This window comes from Hemibagrus wyckioides, linkage group LG16 (assembly GCF_019097595.1).
Source record: "Hemibagrus wyckioides isolate EC202008001 linkage group LG16, SWU_Hwy_1.0, whole genome shotgun sequence".
NCBI classification, from domain to species: Eukaryota; Metazoa; Chordata; class Actinopteri; order Siluriformes; family Bagridae; genus Hemibagrus; species Hemibagrus wyckioides.
Window position 1 is genome coordinate 5,963,821 of NC_080725.1, and position 17,527 is coordinate 5,981,347.

The window sequence follows — 17,527 nt, forward strand, 5'->3', positions numbered from 1 at the left end:
AGGGCATACCGTGCCATAATGACCTATTGTTCCAGGTTTCCAATAGAAACTGTATGTTATAAATTCTATGGCTCCCACGGTTTGGTGCTAAAATCCAACATTTGTGAAACATCCTTTATGGAAAAATCACATACATTATGTTATTAATATGCACATAATACTGGTTAAATGCCAGTAATATCATATGCCATTGTATATGTTAATATAAAAAAAAAAATGAATAATTAAATTAATATGTATGTGAAAATAAAAAAAAATCATTTATCACAATGTGAAAAAATGAATATATGAAAATTAGGAGAATTACATATAATTATTTTCTTTATGGATTGATATGAAAATCTTGGCAGAAACAGTGCTGTCTGTATAATTTTTTAATGGAAAAGACCTTACACAACAATTTATTACCAAAATTTTCACTGTATTATAGTTTGGTGGCGGCAGTGGTTAGCGCGTTCACCTCACACCTCCAGGGTTCGAATCTCGCTCCTGCTCACTGTGTGTGTGTGGAGTTTGCATGTTCTCCCCGTGCTTGGTGGGTTTCCACTGGGTGCTCCAGTTTCCTCCCACAGTCCAAAGACATGCATCTAGGCTGATTGGAGTCTCTAAAATGCCCATAGTGTGTGATTGCGAGAGTGAATGAGTGTGTGTGTTGCGATGGGTTGGCACTCTGTCCAGGGTGTATCCTGCCTTCATGCCCGATGACTCCTGAGATAGGCACAGGCTCCCCATGACCCGAGTATAGATCGGATAAGTGGTACAGACAATGAAATGAATATTTTGGTCTGGTGTACTAAAATACTGGCGAATACTAGAGAAATTATGTGTTTTTGTTTGTTTTTTTATGAGCACAAAGTCTTGTGTGATAAAGTCTATTTAACTTGATATTTAAACTGATACTTACCCTGTCCTCCATATTAGTCCAATGACTCCAGATAAACAGTTTTATTAAACTTACATTTGACCTATGTACAGTCAAGAGATAAAGACCGAACAGTGTTATTCAATTTAATTCAATTTTATTTGTATAGTGCTGTATTGTCTCAAAGCAACTTTACACAAATATAGAAATTCAGTTATTATATTTATTTATTAATGAGCAAACTTCAGGCAACAGTAACAAGGAAAAACTCCCTGATACAATATGAGGAAGAATCCTTGAGAGGAACCAGACTCAAAAGGGAACCCATCCTTATTTGTGTGACACTGAAGAGTGTGATTATAAATAATGTCCTGTCTACAACTCTGTATAGTCAAGTGGAAGTGTAAACAGGAGCTTTTGAACAACTTATAAATATAAGCATCAACATAATTTCTGAATGCTAATTCCTTTCTAATAAAGCCATCAATTGTTCAATGACCTGAGCACAAAACTGACCATGGCAACAGCAGTTTAAAGCCACCGTCATAGTCTCCAACTGGTTCTCTCCACAGCAACCCTTATTATCTACATTTTTTTTCCTCTAGGGCCTAAATAACAATGGTATGGTCCACAACATACACAAGAACAACATACATAACAGATTTATTTTCAGCTGACAACAACAAAAAACAAAAGTAGTGACTTTTTCCCAAAAAGTCAATCAACATCAGAAACCAAGTGAGAAATAATTCTAAGACGATAATTAAGAGCTAGGTGTTACTAATGAGATGCACAAAATTAGTTACTTATTAAGAAGCATGACCACTTCTATAAATTCAGACCTTTTTTGTGAAAGATTTGTGTTCTGGAGCACTCAGGTGTGTATCTGCATCGTGTCAAGAAGAAAGAACATCAACCATAGGCTTGTTGCTACTCATCAAGCTAGGGTTATAAGGTCATCTCCAAACAGTTTTAAATTCATGAATTTACAGTGAGAAGTATTGTTTACAAATGGAGATTGTTCAAGACAACTGGCAATTTTCCCAGCAACAGTGACCCAGCAAATTCAGTCAAGCTCAGATAGTTTAATGCTCAGAGATATAAGAAAAAAAACCTACCTATGGCCTTATGTTAATGACACAATCAGTCCAAAACTGAACAATTCATGGGGTGGTTAAGAATAGCCCCTTCTCTCCAAAAAGACTATGGAGCAAACTTCGCAAGTTTAAGTTGTATCTCCAGGAAGAATATGGAGTGCAACTTAAGTTTTACAAAATTGCACCTGAACAAATCTTTTGGACAGATGACACCAAGGTGGAGAAGTTTGGTCACTCTATACAATGCCATGTTTGGTGAAAACTAAACAAGGAATGTCACCAAAACACCTTAAAGCATCTGTGAAGCATGGTGCTAAAGGAATGATAATTTGGGCTTGTTTTGCAGCCACAGGACCTGGGAAACATAGAGTGATGATGATGAAATAATGATGAACTCCACTTTATACCAGAATATTCTTGTGACAAATGTGATGCTGATCCCAAGCAAATTGACATTTGAATTGCATAGGAAGAATCCAGTACTCAACCCCACTGGGATGCTGTGGAGGGATCTTAAGATTCAAGAAGATTCAAGAAGCTTTTATTGTCAGTTCAACCACATATAGCTGACGCAGTACGTAGTACCCTGGTGCTACATGAACATACAACATATAGTTCAAACACAAAAAACAACAACACAGAGCTAGGACAGAAGTTTGTCTTAGCCACATAAAGTGCAAAGTGTGCAACTAGGTGCAAACAGAGCAAAGACAGGACAGTGCAGAAACAATAAGTACAAGAAACAACATAAAAACAGGACACATAGCGCCGAAAAAGAACATGTGCAATGAAATGAAAATGAAATAAAATGAGTTGTGCGTGTGTGTGTGTGTGTGTGTGTGAGAGAGAGAGAGAGAGAGAGAGAGAGAGTTTTGTACAGTTCAGTCCTGGGTGTTGAGGAGCCTGATGGCTTGAGGGAAGAAACTGTTACACAGTCTGGTTGTGAGGGCCCGAATGCTCCGGTACCTCTTTCCAGATGGCAGGAGGGCAAAGAGTGTATGTGAGGGGTGTGTGGTGTCATCCACAATACTGTTTGCTTTGCGGATGCAGCGTGCGGTGTAAATGTCTGTGATAGAGGGGAGAGAGACTCCGATGATCTTCTCAGCTGTCCTCACTATCCGCTGAAGGGTCTTGTGATTCGAGACGGTGCAGTTCCCAAACCAGGCAGTGATGCAGCTGCTCAGGATGCTCTCGATGGTATCTCTGCAGAAGACCGTCAGGATAGGGTGGGGTGGGGTGGGGGTATAGATGGGCTTTCCTCGGCCTCCTCAGGAAGTAGAGGCGCTGCTGGGCTTTCTTGCTGATGGAGCTGGTGTTGAGTGACTAGGTGAAGTTCTCTGCCAGATGAACACCAAGGAATTTGGTGCTCTTGATGATTTCCACAGAGGATCCGTTAAGAGAGCTATGTGTAAACTGATACCTGATACCTCAAACATCAATGAACTGAAGCAATGTTGTAAAGATGAGTGGGGCAACATTTCTACAAAACAATGTCAGAGACTGATCAACTCTTTCAGAAAATATTTACTTCAAGTTCTTGTTTGCTAAAGGTGGTTCTGCATGTTACTGAATTATAGGGTGTGATTATTTCCCCCCTGGTTTCTGAATGATGGCTTATATTTTGGGAAAAACTGATTGCATAATGAAACCTATTGTGTTATTTTGCTGTCAGATTAGGTTAGTTATTTGGTTATATGTTTAATATTTTATTTGGTACATGATTGTAATTTTGAGTTTGAGTAGTATTTGAATAAACTTGCAGACATACAGCATTTTGCCATGAGACATTAAGACAGAAATTGCAGAGATGATGATTTTAGTTACTCTCACATGAACAGTGGGAAGATCATTTGAGAGAACAAGATCTAGGTTAGGAGTAGAAGTTCTAACATAAAACAAGTTGTTACCTTTCATATAATAAACAGAAGCTGGGACACAATGATCAGCATTTTTGCAGTGGTATCTTCAACACGGGTATATTCTGTTATAAGCTTCCAGTATCTGGGTCACTGAGATCCAAGGCAGACCCACAGCAATTAAATGCCATAAACACTGATTTTCATCAGAACATTCTAGAATATCAAGGCAGACAATATTTTCATACAATAAAGCTGTTTAAAAAGTAACTCTGCCCATTACAACTCAAAGGCTCTGTCTCAAACAATGATTAGTTTATTTATTTTTGTATGGCCCAGGAAAGCATGCCAGGGGCTTAGAGTGTGTTATCAGCTTAAACAACAAAAGCAGAAACATATTCCATATTCTGTAACTGTAATTGAGAGATTTCGTCTACTTTCAAAGCCTTTTTAAGAAGATTATATCAGTTCTTTTCACCATTTGTGCCAGGCCAATGCTAGTCAAAGTGGCACAGAAGGAGCAATTGTTCTGATTCTTTTTTGGGTTTTTGAGTATTTTCGGTGATTGGGACAACTGCAAAATGTAACTATAATAATGAAATATGGGAATAATCTGATCCAGAGTATGTGGGAATGTGGGAATACTCTCATTATACACTTCGTCTATCATTAATAACAGGGCTCAAATGCTGCATGCATTGTAACAGCTCAAAACAGTCTGGCACTTTCTTTACAAGCAACATGACACTGGATATATCCTGATCATTCATATGAGAAGAATGAAGACAACTGATTTAATTTAAATACAGTATCTCAAAAAAAGTGTGTACACCCCTCACATTTTTGTAAATATTTTATTAGGGAGTACAAAGACAAGTGTGTCTTGCCTACAGTCAAGCATGGTGGTGGGAGTGTCATGGTCTGGGCCAGCAGCACTGGGGAGCTACAGTTCATTGAGGGAACCATGAATGCCAACATGTACTGTGACGTACTGAAGCAGAGCATGATCCCCTCCCTTCGGAGACTGGGCCACAGGGCAGTATTCCAACATGATAACGATCCCAAACACACCTCCAAGACGACCACTGCCTTGCTAAAGAAGCTGAGGGTAAAGGTGATGGACTGGCCAAGCATGTCTCCAGACCTAAACCCTAAGGTGGGGGAGCACAAGGTCTCTAACATCCACCAGCTCTGTGATGTCATCATGGAAGAGTGGAAGAGGACTCCAGTGGCAACCTGTGAAGCTCCGGTGAACTCCATGCCCAAGAGGGTTAAGGCAGTGCTGGTAAATAATGGTGGCCACGCAAAATATAGACACTTTGGGCCCAATTTGGACATTTCCACTGAGGGGTGTACTCACTTTTGTTGCCAACAGTTTAGACATTAATGGCTGTGTGTTGAGTTATTTTGAGGGGTCAGCAAATTTACACTGTTATACAGGCTGTACACTCACTACTTTACATTGTAGCAGAGTGTCATTTCTTCAGTGTTGTCACATAAAATATTTACAAAAATGTGAGGGGTGTACTCAATTTTGTGAGATACTGCATTTCTTAACTAACTATCTACTGAGCAAACATGTTTACTAAAGCAATATATTGTCAGAAACAAAAAAAGAGAAAAGAAAGCAAGACACAGTCAATAAAGTGCCATAAGATGAAAAAAGTGCTGCATGAATCAATCCAGGTGAAAAGGAGGATCAGAGGCAGACAACTACAAAAAAAAACTCTTATCAAATATAAATATTAAAAATTTTAAATGTAAAAAAATCTGGATTTAAAATCGTAGGCCAGGCACAGTGTATTTATGGAGCTTTTCACCGACATAGGTGATGTGTGATGAACTACACTATAACCAGTTTAACTTAAATCATTTACATTTACATTTCTGGCATTTGGCAGATGCCCTTATCCAGAGCAGCTTACAATATTTTCTCATTTTAAATCTCATTTCTCATGTCGAACTCACAACCTTCCAATCAGAAGTCCAACACTAAGCTACCATATCCTCCAAATCAAATTGACAACTAACTCTCAGTGCACTTTTGAGTCAGGAGAAGGATGAGAGAGTGTGTGTGTGTATGTGTGTGTGTGTGTGTGTGTGTGTGTGTGTGTGTGTGTGAGAGAGAGAGAGAGAGAGAGAGAGAGAGACAAAACAAGCTTTGCATCACAGAAAGGATACTATATTGTATTAAAATTTTACTAAAAATTCCCAAGGTGAAATACTGATCATGAATGAAATGAGGACAGCTCAAGTTAACTATTCTCTCATGTTGGGAGGATATACACTATACTTGCAGATCATGGCCCTAACTTGGTCTTTTGGAAACTGAAGGTCACCACTGTACTACAGTAAAAATATATATGGTCCATTCTGGGATATTTCAATGGAAAAACAATTCCTGAACATAAAAAAAATAATATTCGCATTTAAAAATGTTCCTTATATTTGCAACCGGAACATGTTACTTAAACAAATGTGGGGGAGATAAAAAGCTAGTCTTGGATCAGTCATGTGGAACATCCAGTGGTCCCAACAAAAACACTAGGATTCCATGAAGATGGTCACTGCAAATCAGAAGACTGCAAACAGCAGGGCTATGACTCACAGCAGTAAAAGTTTAAACTAACTGGATTACCCCAGTTCCTTGCAATACCACCCTCCACTCCATTCAAAGCCTTTTGTGCTTTGGGACATCTCTGGTATTCCTATCACAGTCTTTCCAGTTCTTCTTCTGGGTAATCCCAGAGTGTGAGCTCACCAAATGTTGTTGGGAGAACTGGGCCAGTGCCTCCATTTTTTTGCTAATCACTGTTGATAGCAAAGAGAACAAAAAGATATTTTAACAAAAAATGATTAAACAAGTTAACTGCTTACATTACCAGGCTCCTAACTCAAATTTTTAGTTTTAATACCTTAAACACCCAATTTGCATCTGTAAATCCTGATATTCACATCTCAACACACACATGTGGAAAGTCACTCTGGAAAAGTTAAACGTAAATACAATGAAATGTAAATAAAGTTGTTTGCTGTTGTGCTAAATAAGAATAGAACAAAAAAAATGCACTGTCTTTACACTGGCCCAAAGAAACATGTCCTGACTGATCATCCATATGGGGAGAAAGAACAAAACAGATTTAATTGAAATATTTCTTAATTAACATCTACTGAGCAAACAAGTTTACTAAAGCAATATTTTGTCAGAAAAAGAAAAGAAAAGAAAAGAAAAGATATGGCGCATGAACCAAGGCAATCAAAAAATAGGACTACAAAAATACTCATCAAATATAAATATTAAAATTGAAAATATAAAGATCATGATTAATAATATGAAACTATATACAGTCCTATTAAAATGAAATTTAATACAATTTAAAGGAAAATTACCTGAAAATCAACCTGCTTTCTAGAACTCAGCAGTCTCAGTTCATACTCCCCAGTGGCCTGTCTTTATAGGAGATCTGTTTCTCCTGGCCTTTGTAAAACAAACTAGGGCCATAATCTGTTTGTGAGCTTCATCAAAGTCATTATCCTCTTTTATGCATTTTCAGTTGATGAAAATAATTTTTAAAACTACTTTATTCAAGACTGTGATGAATAAAATATACTTTTGTTTCTTTTCTGTTTAACACTAGCAATATGTTCTGATGTTTTTGGCAAGAGTTGTAAAATAAGATAATTAGCCTATATGTATAGTTTTAAAGCCACCAACACCATAGTGCATCCTTGTAATTATATTTATGTTTTAATATTTCATTGTGATTAATGTTGTTAACCATGTAATACAACAGAATGTGCTGTTCTATTTCTCAGGGTGTGAGCCAATACCAGTGCATTATTTACAATGGGGAGACCCTGAACCTATCGCTGCTGTGGTCTTCGCCTGCCTTGGTCTTCTGTCCACCATCTTCGTGACACTCGTTTTCATCAGGTTCCATGATACACCAGTTGTGAAATCCTCCAGCAGGGAACTTTGCTTCATCATCCTAGCTGGCATCTGTCTGGGCTACCTTTGCACATTCTGCCTCATCGCAAAGCCACATGTAGTGTACTGCTATCTACAAAGATTGGGCATCGGCCTTTCCCCTGCTATGAGCTACTCTGCTCTGGTAACCAAGACCAATCGCATCGCTCGCATCTTGGCTGGCAGCAAGAAAAAAATCTGTACCAAGAAGCCGCGTTTCATGAGTGCTTGCGCCCAGTTGATCATAGCTTTTATCCTCATTCTCTTGCAACTAGCCATCATAGTGGCACTCTTCATCATGGAGCCACCTCAGGTGATCTATGACTACCCATCAATCCGTGAGGTGCACCTCATCTGTAATACAACAACACTAGGGGTTGTAGCACCATTGGGCTACAATGGGCTTCTCATCCTCAGCTGCACCTTTTATGCCTTCAAGACTCGTAATGTCCCTGCCAACTTCAATGAGGCCAAATACATCGCCTTCACCATGTACACCACCTGCATTATCTGGCTGGCATTTGTGCCTATCTATTTTGGCTCCAACTATAAAATAATCACCATGTGCTTTTCAGTCAGTCTCAGTGCGACCACTGCCTTGTGCTGCATGTTTGTGCCAAAGGTCTATATCATGCTCGCCAAGCCAGAGCGTAATGTGCGCAGTGCATTTACCACATCTACTGTGGTAAGGATGCACGTGGGTGATGGAAAGTCTGCCTCATCAGCCAGCCGTTCAAGCAGTTTGGCTAAATTGTGGAAACGACGTGGATCGGGAACAGACAACGTCAGGTTTGTTATTATGATAAAATGTGTTGTTTAGATAGGATTAATTTGTACATTTACAGTAACATACTGACAGCAGAATGACCAGATAGCTATTATTTACAGCATTGTTACTATAGTGCAAGTGAGTATTTGCAAGAAATACAGACATTCCCTGGAAACTCAACAAGTTCTTACTATGTTAGAGCTGGTTTCGATTGACAAGGAACCCTAAGATTAATAGAACTACAGTTATGATCCCGCCATTCTATTTTATCCCTCATAGTCAGTGATTACAGCTAAAAAAAATATGTCACAATGTAATGCAGAATCGACAGCAGGTGAATGGTGATGGTGTAGGTACAGTAGGCTTTATTATACCTCTATGCAATGTCCATGAGGTGAAGACACTCTTCAAAGAATGGTTTGCAATGATAGGGGCTGCACTTCCATTCAGTCTATGGACAATGGTAATAACTTTCACAATCCAGTGGTCTAGTTTCTAGTTAGACATGGGAACACCTTGCATCTGTGACAGATAGACAAGTGGTTTGAGTATCGTTTAACCACAGTCGGAGCTAAGAAGTGCCATAATCCATGTATCAGGCACATTAAGAATCCTGTGAAGGATAACTTTCATGAAGCACTACAGGGTCAGTTGATTGCAAGGCAATCACTTAATTTGCAAAATTGAATAAAATCACTTAATGAAAGGATTGCCAAATTGTTGTGAAATGTGAGAAAATCAGCGCAGGCAAGTAGATTACAGGGTATCATTAATCATACACAGGTATTCACACATTCATGAAACTCCCCACTCCTTCTCCATGAATCTACCCCTCCATTCACAAGAGGCACTTGACCATGCCCTTGACAGCACACAGTTCTTTTATGGGAATGTGAAAACAGACTTTGTCTCAGGTCCAATGACATAAAACAGTCCTGTGGTTGCATGAAATGATAACATGTAATAGATTTAGCATAATGAAAGAGGGACTCCTGAAGAATCAGTTCAGTGGGGTCTTATATCAACTAGGCCCTGATTTCTAGTGATCACTGGCCAATAGACAATATAGCACTTAATGGGGTCCTGATAATGATGATGATGATAGGGTACTCTCCCTCCATCAGGCTTGCACAAGACAGACTGGCCATTATGGATAGTGGAACATGGAACTGCATGTTTTATCAATTTTACAGATTTAATTTTGACAAATTTACAGAGTTGATTTGCAGCATGGCCAGTGCTAATTACATCACACACAAACCAGTTGCCAGGTAGTAAGTTATGAGTACTTCTGCATTCAGTGCTCGGGAAGCAGGCATCTGGACATAGTGATTCATCAGCAGTAGACATGTTGCCCAACTATATGCTTTCTAAGGGAAATTGAGAAATTCAGCTTACTAAGAAGCTAGACCAGGAAGAGTGCAGGAACAGCAAGGCAAAGCCAGTCATCTATGCTAGTGGCATATAGCCTTAGCCAGTAGGGGGTGTGGAATATTCTGCACCCATCCAGTTAGAGCTGAAATATAGTTGGATATTGTCATTTATTTGAAATGGCATGATATTTGTATGTTCAGCAGAAAAATATTTGCAATAACATTGTTTATAAATTAAGTGGTACAATGAAAAAGACTAAAATAGATATAGACTAATCTATATCTATTGTTCTGAGATAAGGTTTTATTTTTGTTTTTTTGTTTGTTTGTTTTTTTCAGTTCAAATGGCAAAACAGTTACTTGGGCACAAAATGAGAGAGGCTACCGGCCAAATCTGTGGAAGAGGATCTCCATTCACATCAAGAGAAAAGAGGAGGTCAATCAGACAGCTATCATCAAACCTTTCTCCAAGGGCTGTGATGCACCGCCAGACACTGGGATGAAGGTGTCCTATGAGCGGCAACAGAGTGGTCAGCGTTACCCTGTGACTTACCGCCCACGCACACCCTCTCCCCTGCCCACTGTGTGCCAGCGTGGTTCGATGCAGCACTGCTGCGAAGATGAAGAGAATGTTAGAGAACAGCCTTTGCCGGTGGCAGCACTGCCTACATACCTTACAGAGCGTTTACAGCAAGGTGGGCCATTGCAGACATCCATTATGGACCAGATTAGCAGCGTGGTGAACCGCTTCACTGCGAACATCAGCGAGCTCAACAGCATGATGCTGCCAGCTGGCTCTCCTTCTGGCAGTACTATAAATGCCTCTGGCCCCTGCTCACCCTCCTTCAAGGTGATTCCACGAGAGATGCAGCGCTCAACAACGGTGACCACCTATGCTGAAGTGGTGGCTGCAGCTAATGCTACCCCTCGCTCAGCCGTAGGCATAGCAGGAGGGATAGTCACAGGTGGAAGCAGCAGAGCATCCCCTGCTAGTCTTTCTAATAGCCCCTATGACTCCTCATATGCAGTCAGGACCACGGAGTTTGATGAGCTGGCTGCTCTAACACCTCCATCCCCATTCAGGGACTCCTCAGTGGACTCAGCTAGTGACTCCCCCACCTGTCCAGAAACAGAGCTGGTTCTGTGCGAGCGTAATTCCCCAAAGTATGACCGACTGATGCTGCGCAACTATAGCCAGAGCTCCTCCTCACTATAAATAGCCTTCTGGGTGATCAAAATCACATGCTAACCATCAGTGGCATGCGGGCATTTTAAATACTGTTTTGACATTAATTTCAAATCAGGTTTTACTACACTGTTGCAAAGAATTGATACACATTGCTGCAGAACTCACAAGACCTGGGATCAAGGCTGTACTAAGAAATGGATCAGGGATAAAACAGTGCTAGAGGAAGCTCTGCAGGGATTTACTGAAGTAGCTGAATAGCTTCATTAAGCCTGAACAGCATGGACTAAAATGTTCCTTGTAAGCTTTTGAATGAAGTGCACCAACAGAGATGTCAAAGCTTCAGGGTTTCCGGTGCACATATGTTTTTGCTTAGAAAAGCTCAGTGAACTATGGATGGATGTTATATACTGTGCTTTATATTTAGCCAGTGATCACATTCCAACAGTATTACACAATGATACCTGTAAAATAATACCATATGTGACTATATGGAGGCATTGCAATATTTGTTGTTTGTGTATAACACTGTCATTTGGCTAAAATTCTTGCATTTATAATGTATAGTATATCTTCTTTTAATTAGTATGGGACCCATTCTACTGAACTAATCTTTAATGGCATTATTTTCCAGGTGACTGTGTTTTAGTGACAAGTTCCACTTAGCAGTGTTGTCTAACACTTTCGGATGAACAACGATGCATTGGAAAGCAAGGAAATCATATTTTAATGATGTTCAGTTATTATAATTTAATAGAATTTACTGTTAAGCTGGCTGTGTGATGTGCAACATAAAGGAAGCAATACTTAAGGCTTAGTGAATTAGTAGACAAGCATTCAAGTGCATATGCTTTGCATCTTGTTACAATGTTCTTTATAGTTATTATGTACTTTTGAATGTGACTCGGTCAGATATGTTTTCTTTTAACCCTAACGAAACGACATATGTCTGTTTATAGACATCATTTGGACCAAACGGATTCCGTTTTAAAAAGATTTTTTTTATTCAAGGCAGCGCTTAAACTTTCTACTAATGTTGTGCACAGTGCATATCTCTACAGGCTTTAGTCTATTTAACATTGTGCAATGTATTTATTAAATGGATGTACTGTAATGATCATTTACGTCTGCATGCAGAACACTGCCAACAGCTGACTCTATAATGTCACCTTTTGTATATTTTCTAAAAAGCATTTTGCATCTTTTGCTCTTTGCCTTTTTTCAAAGAATGTAGATATTTGCCTATAAGTGTGAGGTATTTTTCTACCAACATGTGTGCTGATTTAGTCATATTACTGTAATATAGTAAGCTGATAATTATTAGTTTATGCTTTGTGATAGTGGAATGAATGTATCTTGTAAAAGCTTTTATAAGAGTTTTAAATTTATCTATACAATGTGAAAATAAGCTCTATAATTTTTTTTTTTTTTTTAAATCCTGTTGCATTTGTATTGTGTGGGGGAGAAAAATTAAATAGGCTACTATTGAATATCATTAAAAAGGACATAATTGCAAGGATCTAATTTTTTTGTTAGGAAGATGAATGGTTAATTTGATGCCGTGCACCAAACTGGATTGTCACTCTGATTTTCTTTTTCTTTCTGTTCCTCTTTTCATTTCTTGGGTATGCACGCGCACACACGATTGGGCAATTGAAGTTTGGGTCTGAAATCCTAACAGGCTGAGCCACGTTTGCAGCCGTCGACATTATTAACATCAGCAATTAATAATATTGCGAATACATTAAGAACATAATTTGATCATATTGTTTTACTATATGTACAGGAAACCCTGATCATTAGCCACTGTGCTGCCCATAGGATAGCCAAATCGTTGCCTGTTATGTTGCGTAGCAACGAAAGCTTACTGTTAAAGCAACACATTGCGTGGTAGAAGTATTTACTGTCGGCCTGTCTAGAAAAAAAAAAAACATTGAAATATCTATTGAGCACTGGAGTGTTTTGTCATATTAATTACTGTACTATTAATAGATTAATACACGCGCGCGCGTCTTTTCCACATTTTCGGCTGGGGGGGTGGGGGGAGGAAACGTGACGCCCACGAGAGACTCCAACATGCCGGTCACAAGTTGTTCTCCCGCCCCACCCTGCCGGACTTTACAGGGTCAGCTGTGGCTGCATCACTAAACTTTTCACGGGACTCCGAGTGGAGTGACCGCGCAGTCCGCCGCAGCCATGCAAAACAGTCAGAAAGAACACTTGTACAAAATCCTAGTTATCGGCGATTTAGGTGTGGGCAAGACCAGCATCATTAAGCGCTATGTTCATCAGACGTACTCGACGAACTACAGAGCCACGATCGGAGTGGACTTCGCCCTCAAAGTTCTCAGCTGGGAGTCGGAGACTGTGAGACTGCAGCTCTGGGACATAGCAGGTAGGCGTGGGCAGTAGTGCTCACAACACTCTGAAAGTTTCTGCCTCTGGCCTCAGACCGAAGTGGAGGTTCTCATATTGTTCACGTGTTCTAAAGATTAAAGCTATTCATTAGACACGGTTCATAGAAGTAATATAATAATGCTGCTATTATTTGTTCATATGTTTGGTTGCTGGGGAGGATTAATCTCAGTCTGAAATAACTACCTCATTACAGCTTACTTTTAGATACACAGAAATATGCCCAATATTAAATTAACACCTACACTGTTTATGTAAGCCTGGTTGGAACAAAATGAACATTGTAGTTAATATAACACTGGGGAGTTTGCTGTTTAGAACTACTCATAGATGTACTGTGGAATAAAAAGCAGATCCAAATGTGAAATGGATTGCCAGGTAAGCGAGTCCTCAGTGTGCCTCCTACAGAGCACTATTTTAATAATCCATATCCATTCCCATGTGCCAACTATGCCAGCTACCCCCCCCCCCCCCGCCCCCTTCGGTCTGACTCTCTAAGAACTAGGCTCATTTCCCATGTGGAAGGTATGCGTGCAATCATATGAGAACTCGTCTCATGTGAGTAAGATTTGGAGGTAGATCACATGGGAGTCATTGTGGAGGAAAATTACTATAAACAAACCAGAGGAAAACCCAAGCTTTGAAAATTTGCTCATATAAGAAGAGAAAATCTAATGAATTCGATTTTTTAATCACAGCATATGTCAGATTAGTAATAAAATTATTGGATAGGTTCTACATCAAGTGCTCACAAATAATCACAAATGAAACTTTACAAAAGATTTACAATTGTATATTGCAGGCACAGCAATGAAGTCAAATGTCCTTAACTAAATCATATGCTTACCTTCCCATTCTTATTCTTTGCCTGTCTTGCTGATCATAAAGGTCAGGAGCGATTTGGGAACATGACACGGGTTTACTACAGAGAGGCCATGGGGGCGTTCATTGTTTTCGATGTCACCAGACCCGCAACATTTGAAGCAGTCACCAAATGGAAGGAGGACCTGGACTCAAAGTTGACACTTGCCAATGGCAAAAGCATTACCACAGTGCTTCTGGCCAACAAGTGTGACCAAAGCAAAGACATTCTGGTCAATAATGGTCTGAAAATGGACCAGTTCTGCCAAGAAAATGGATTTGTGGGATGGTTTGAAACCTCAGCCAAGGTAGGCTGTAATACCTAGTTTTGAAGCATTATTTTCCACTAGATGTTCATATTACTGATTACTTTTCTTCTGTTGTCTTTACTCAAACTTAGTGATTCATTTTAGTTAAAATCCATTTTTTTTCCCTATTCAAATAGATTTTATCTATGCATACAAATATATCTTATGAAAATTTGCTAATACAGCAGAGAGACTTTGCACATATCTTTGATGCCATGGGATATTTGCTGTCCATTTGGATGAAACTCGGTAGAGTCAGTCCTGATTAAAATTGCATATAAGTATGGAACTTAGATTTTAGGATAAATTTCAAGCTGTAAGTCTTTTAAGGTTGATGTAAGTGACGTTAGTAGTTCTTGCACCAGACATAGCCACAGGGCCCATTCCTCTCTTAAATCCCTCCATTCATATCTTTTTTTAACAGATGCACCAATAATTTTGGAAAAAAGGATAGAAAAGAAAGGAGGGCAGCAGTAACACTTTGGTCACAAACAAGCTGTTACACACTAGGGGCCTCATCAGCACTGTGAAGAAATAATCTAAATAATTTCCTAGAATCCACACAATCCTCATAATTAACCATAAATTGTGTGTTGGTTCAAATGTACTTACAAATGGCTTGTTCTATTGAAAAAGTATTTGTAGCCAAACACTATGCTGATTTAAAATGGCTTTAGATTTGTGTGCCTTGCATCCCTCTAAAACATGGGCTGTAGGTAAAAGCACATACTATACTAAATTTCGGGAGGTTTCTGCCAATAAACCAGTCGGAGCTTATAATCAAGATCTTGGTCGTGTCCCTATGTCTTCTGTTCAAGTGCTCTGGCTAGCAAACTTTTCAAAGAAGTAGGTCACAATTTCTAACAACTCTGTTAGCTTTTTATGGCATGCAGACAGAACCATAAATATATAAAAGGCGATTTTAAAAACAATTAAAAGTGCACATGATTTAAATGAATGATTAAAAAAAAAAACAATAATCTAAATCTGATGTTTATCACATGCACTTTATAACTGAGGAAAACACCAATTATCTAGCTATGAAATTTCTGAGGTCCAGCATGGAGAGCCACAGCAGGGTTCACTCTTGTCTTCCCTCTTGGTCCTACAACAAAAATGCTTACTCATATGATCACATAATAGTTGTTATTTCTATTAAGTATACATATATGTATTTCATGGAATCTGAACTTTACAAAGAACTCCTTTAATCGCATATAAGAGCTGTTGTTTTTAGAGCTTGACTTTTTGACTAGTCACCTGCCAATACAAAAATAGGATTTGGATTAGAAATAGCTAAGCAATCTTATGTAGGCAGCTCAGGATTTAATAGGATGTCAGGTGGCCAGAATCAGGAGATCATGAGATTATGAGACCTCTAATTAAAAGTCATGAATATTCAATTCCTTATTACAGCAGACAGGCGACTCAAGCAGCTGTTGAAGGAAACCAGAAGCTATTCATGGTTTTTCATCATTAGACTTAATGAAGACTTTTTAATAGAGTTATTTATGTATTTATTTATTCATTTATTTCAGTTTACCACCCAATTTCATTTATCTCTAATGAAACACAAAATCCAACCTCTCCTCTTGGCAATTTGATGCATTTGAATAATTCACAGAGTTTCACTGATTTAGAACTGGGAGAGATGAGATTCTTCAAGTCTTCATATTGGCCTCATGATCAAAAGCATTAGGAACATTCATACTGCAATATTAGTATACTATACAGTGCACTGTTTTGTATTATTGATTAAGATGTATTAAATGGCAAATTTCCCCAATATCAACTAGATAACATTCAGGAAATAAAAGTTTTTTAGTCCCATAAAGGAGCATTTAAATGAAATGCTTACTGAACTCCATTTATATATCTAGTGAATCTTATGTTCAAGCACAGTTAAAACTCAGTTATTCAGTTAAGTCAGTTAACTTGCAGGATAAATAGTTACTGTATTGATTTTTTTTGTCAGTCAGTGCACATTATGAGTTTTCCTCTTACTCTCTCAATGTTATAGGAAAATCTAAACATCAATGAAGCTGCAAACTTCCTGGTCAAGCACATCATTGCCAGCGAGAACGATATTCTCAAATCAGTGGTTCCTGACACCATTTCACCTCAACTGACCACAACTACAAAGATGAGCTGCTCTGCATGTTTCAAACCCTAACGTCTGGCCAGGAGGTGGATTCAGGCTCAGCAGCTGGGAAGAACCAAAAGACAAGATGTCATTTTCTCCCACTATATCTGTAACCATACGATCTAAGCAGGACATCAAAGATAAATGTGTCTGAATGCAACACAAAGTCCAGTTACATATATAAGGGTACTTTTAAGGGTAAGATTAACAGTTATTTATGTGCAACACAAGACTGGTATCAACATGTTTTTAATGTTATAGTTGATTCCAAATGGACAGATAGAGAACACAGCTGGATAAGATAAGGAAGTAGGTCCCTTTTTAATACGTTACATCTGTCCAACAGTTTGTGACTACTGATCTCATATGTGCTTTACATGTTAGTATTCGTGCTTAAATGTCTCAGTGTTGTGTTAAAGCAGATGTTTTTCTTGAATTATCCTTTTTTAGATTTGAGACTATGTAGATGACATGCAGAACATTTTTAGATAAACTTTCATCTTTTTGGTGCATGAAATGAAAACCTCCACACACACACACACACTCTCTCTCTCTCTCTCTGTGTTTCTCTGTAGCTCTTTCCATCTATTTTCTGCATTCTCCCCATCTCTGTTTCTCGTTCTCACTCTTTCTCCATGCTCCTCAGTGATTCACTTTCTGACTCACTGCCATTATATAAATCTCCCATGA

The 17,527-nt window shown here is 38.8% G+C and overlaps 2 protein-coding genes across 5 annotated transcripts in view; both read left to right on the top strand.

Moving 5' to 3' along the window:
- Nucleotides 1–13,380, top strand: part of grm5a (glutamate receptor, metabotropic 5a) — a 28,681-nt gene extending 15,301 nt beyond the window's left edge. For all 4 annotated transcript variants that reach the window (XM_058411967.1, XM_058411965.1, XM_058411968.1 and 1 more), the window contains exons 8-9: nt 7,632–8,571; nt 10,264–13,380. In XM_058411967.1, coding sequence (XP_058267950.1) covers nt 7,632–8,571; nt 10,264–11,140 — 1,817 coding nt within the window. In that variant the 3' untranslated portion in view covers nt 11,141–13,380. The remainder of the gene's footprint in view (nt 1–7,631; nt 8,572–10,263) is intronic.
- rab38b (RAB38b, member of RAS oncogene family) lies at nt 13,165–17,014 on the top strand. Its single transcript, XM_058411975.1, has 3 exons — nt 13,165–13,505; nt 14,414–14,694; nt 16,715–17,014. The coding sequence occupies exons 1-3, from the start codon at nt 13,307–13,309 to the stop codon at nt 16,865–16,867; spliced, it is 633 nt and encodes a 210-aa protein (XP_058267958.1). The 5' UTR covers nt 13,165–13,306; the 3' UTR covers nt 16,868–17,014.
- The last annotated feature ends 513 nt before the right edge of the window (nt 17,015–17,527 follow it).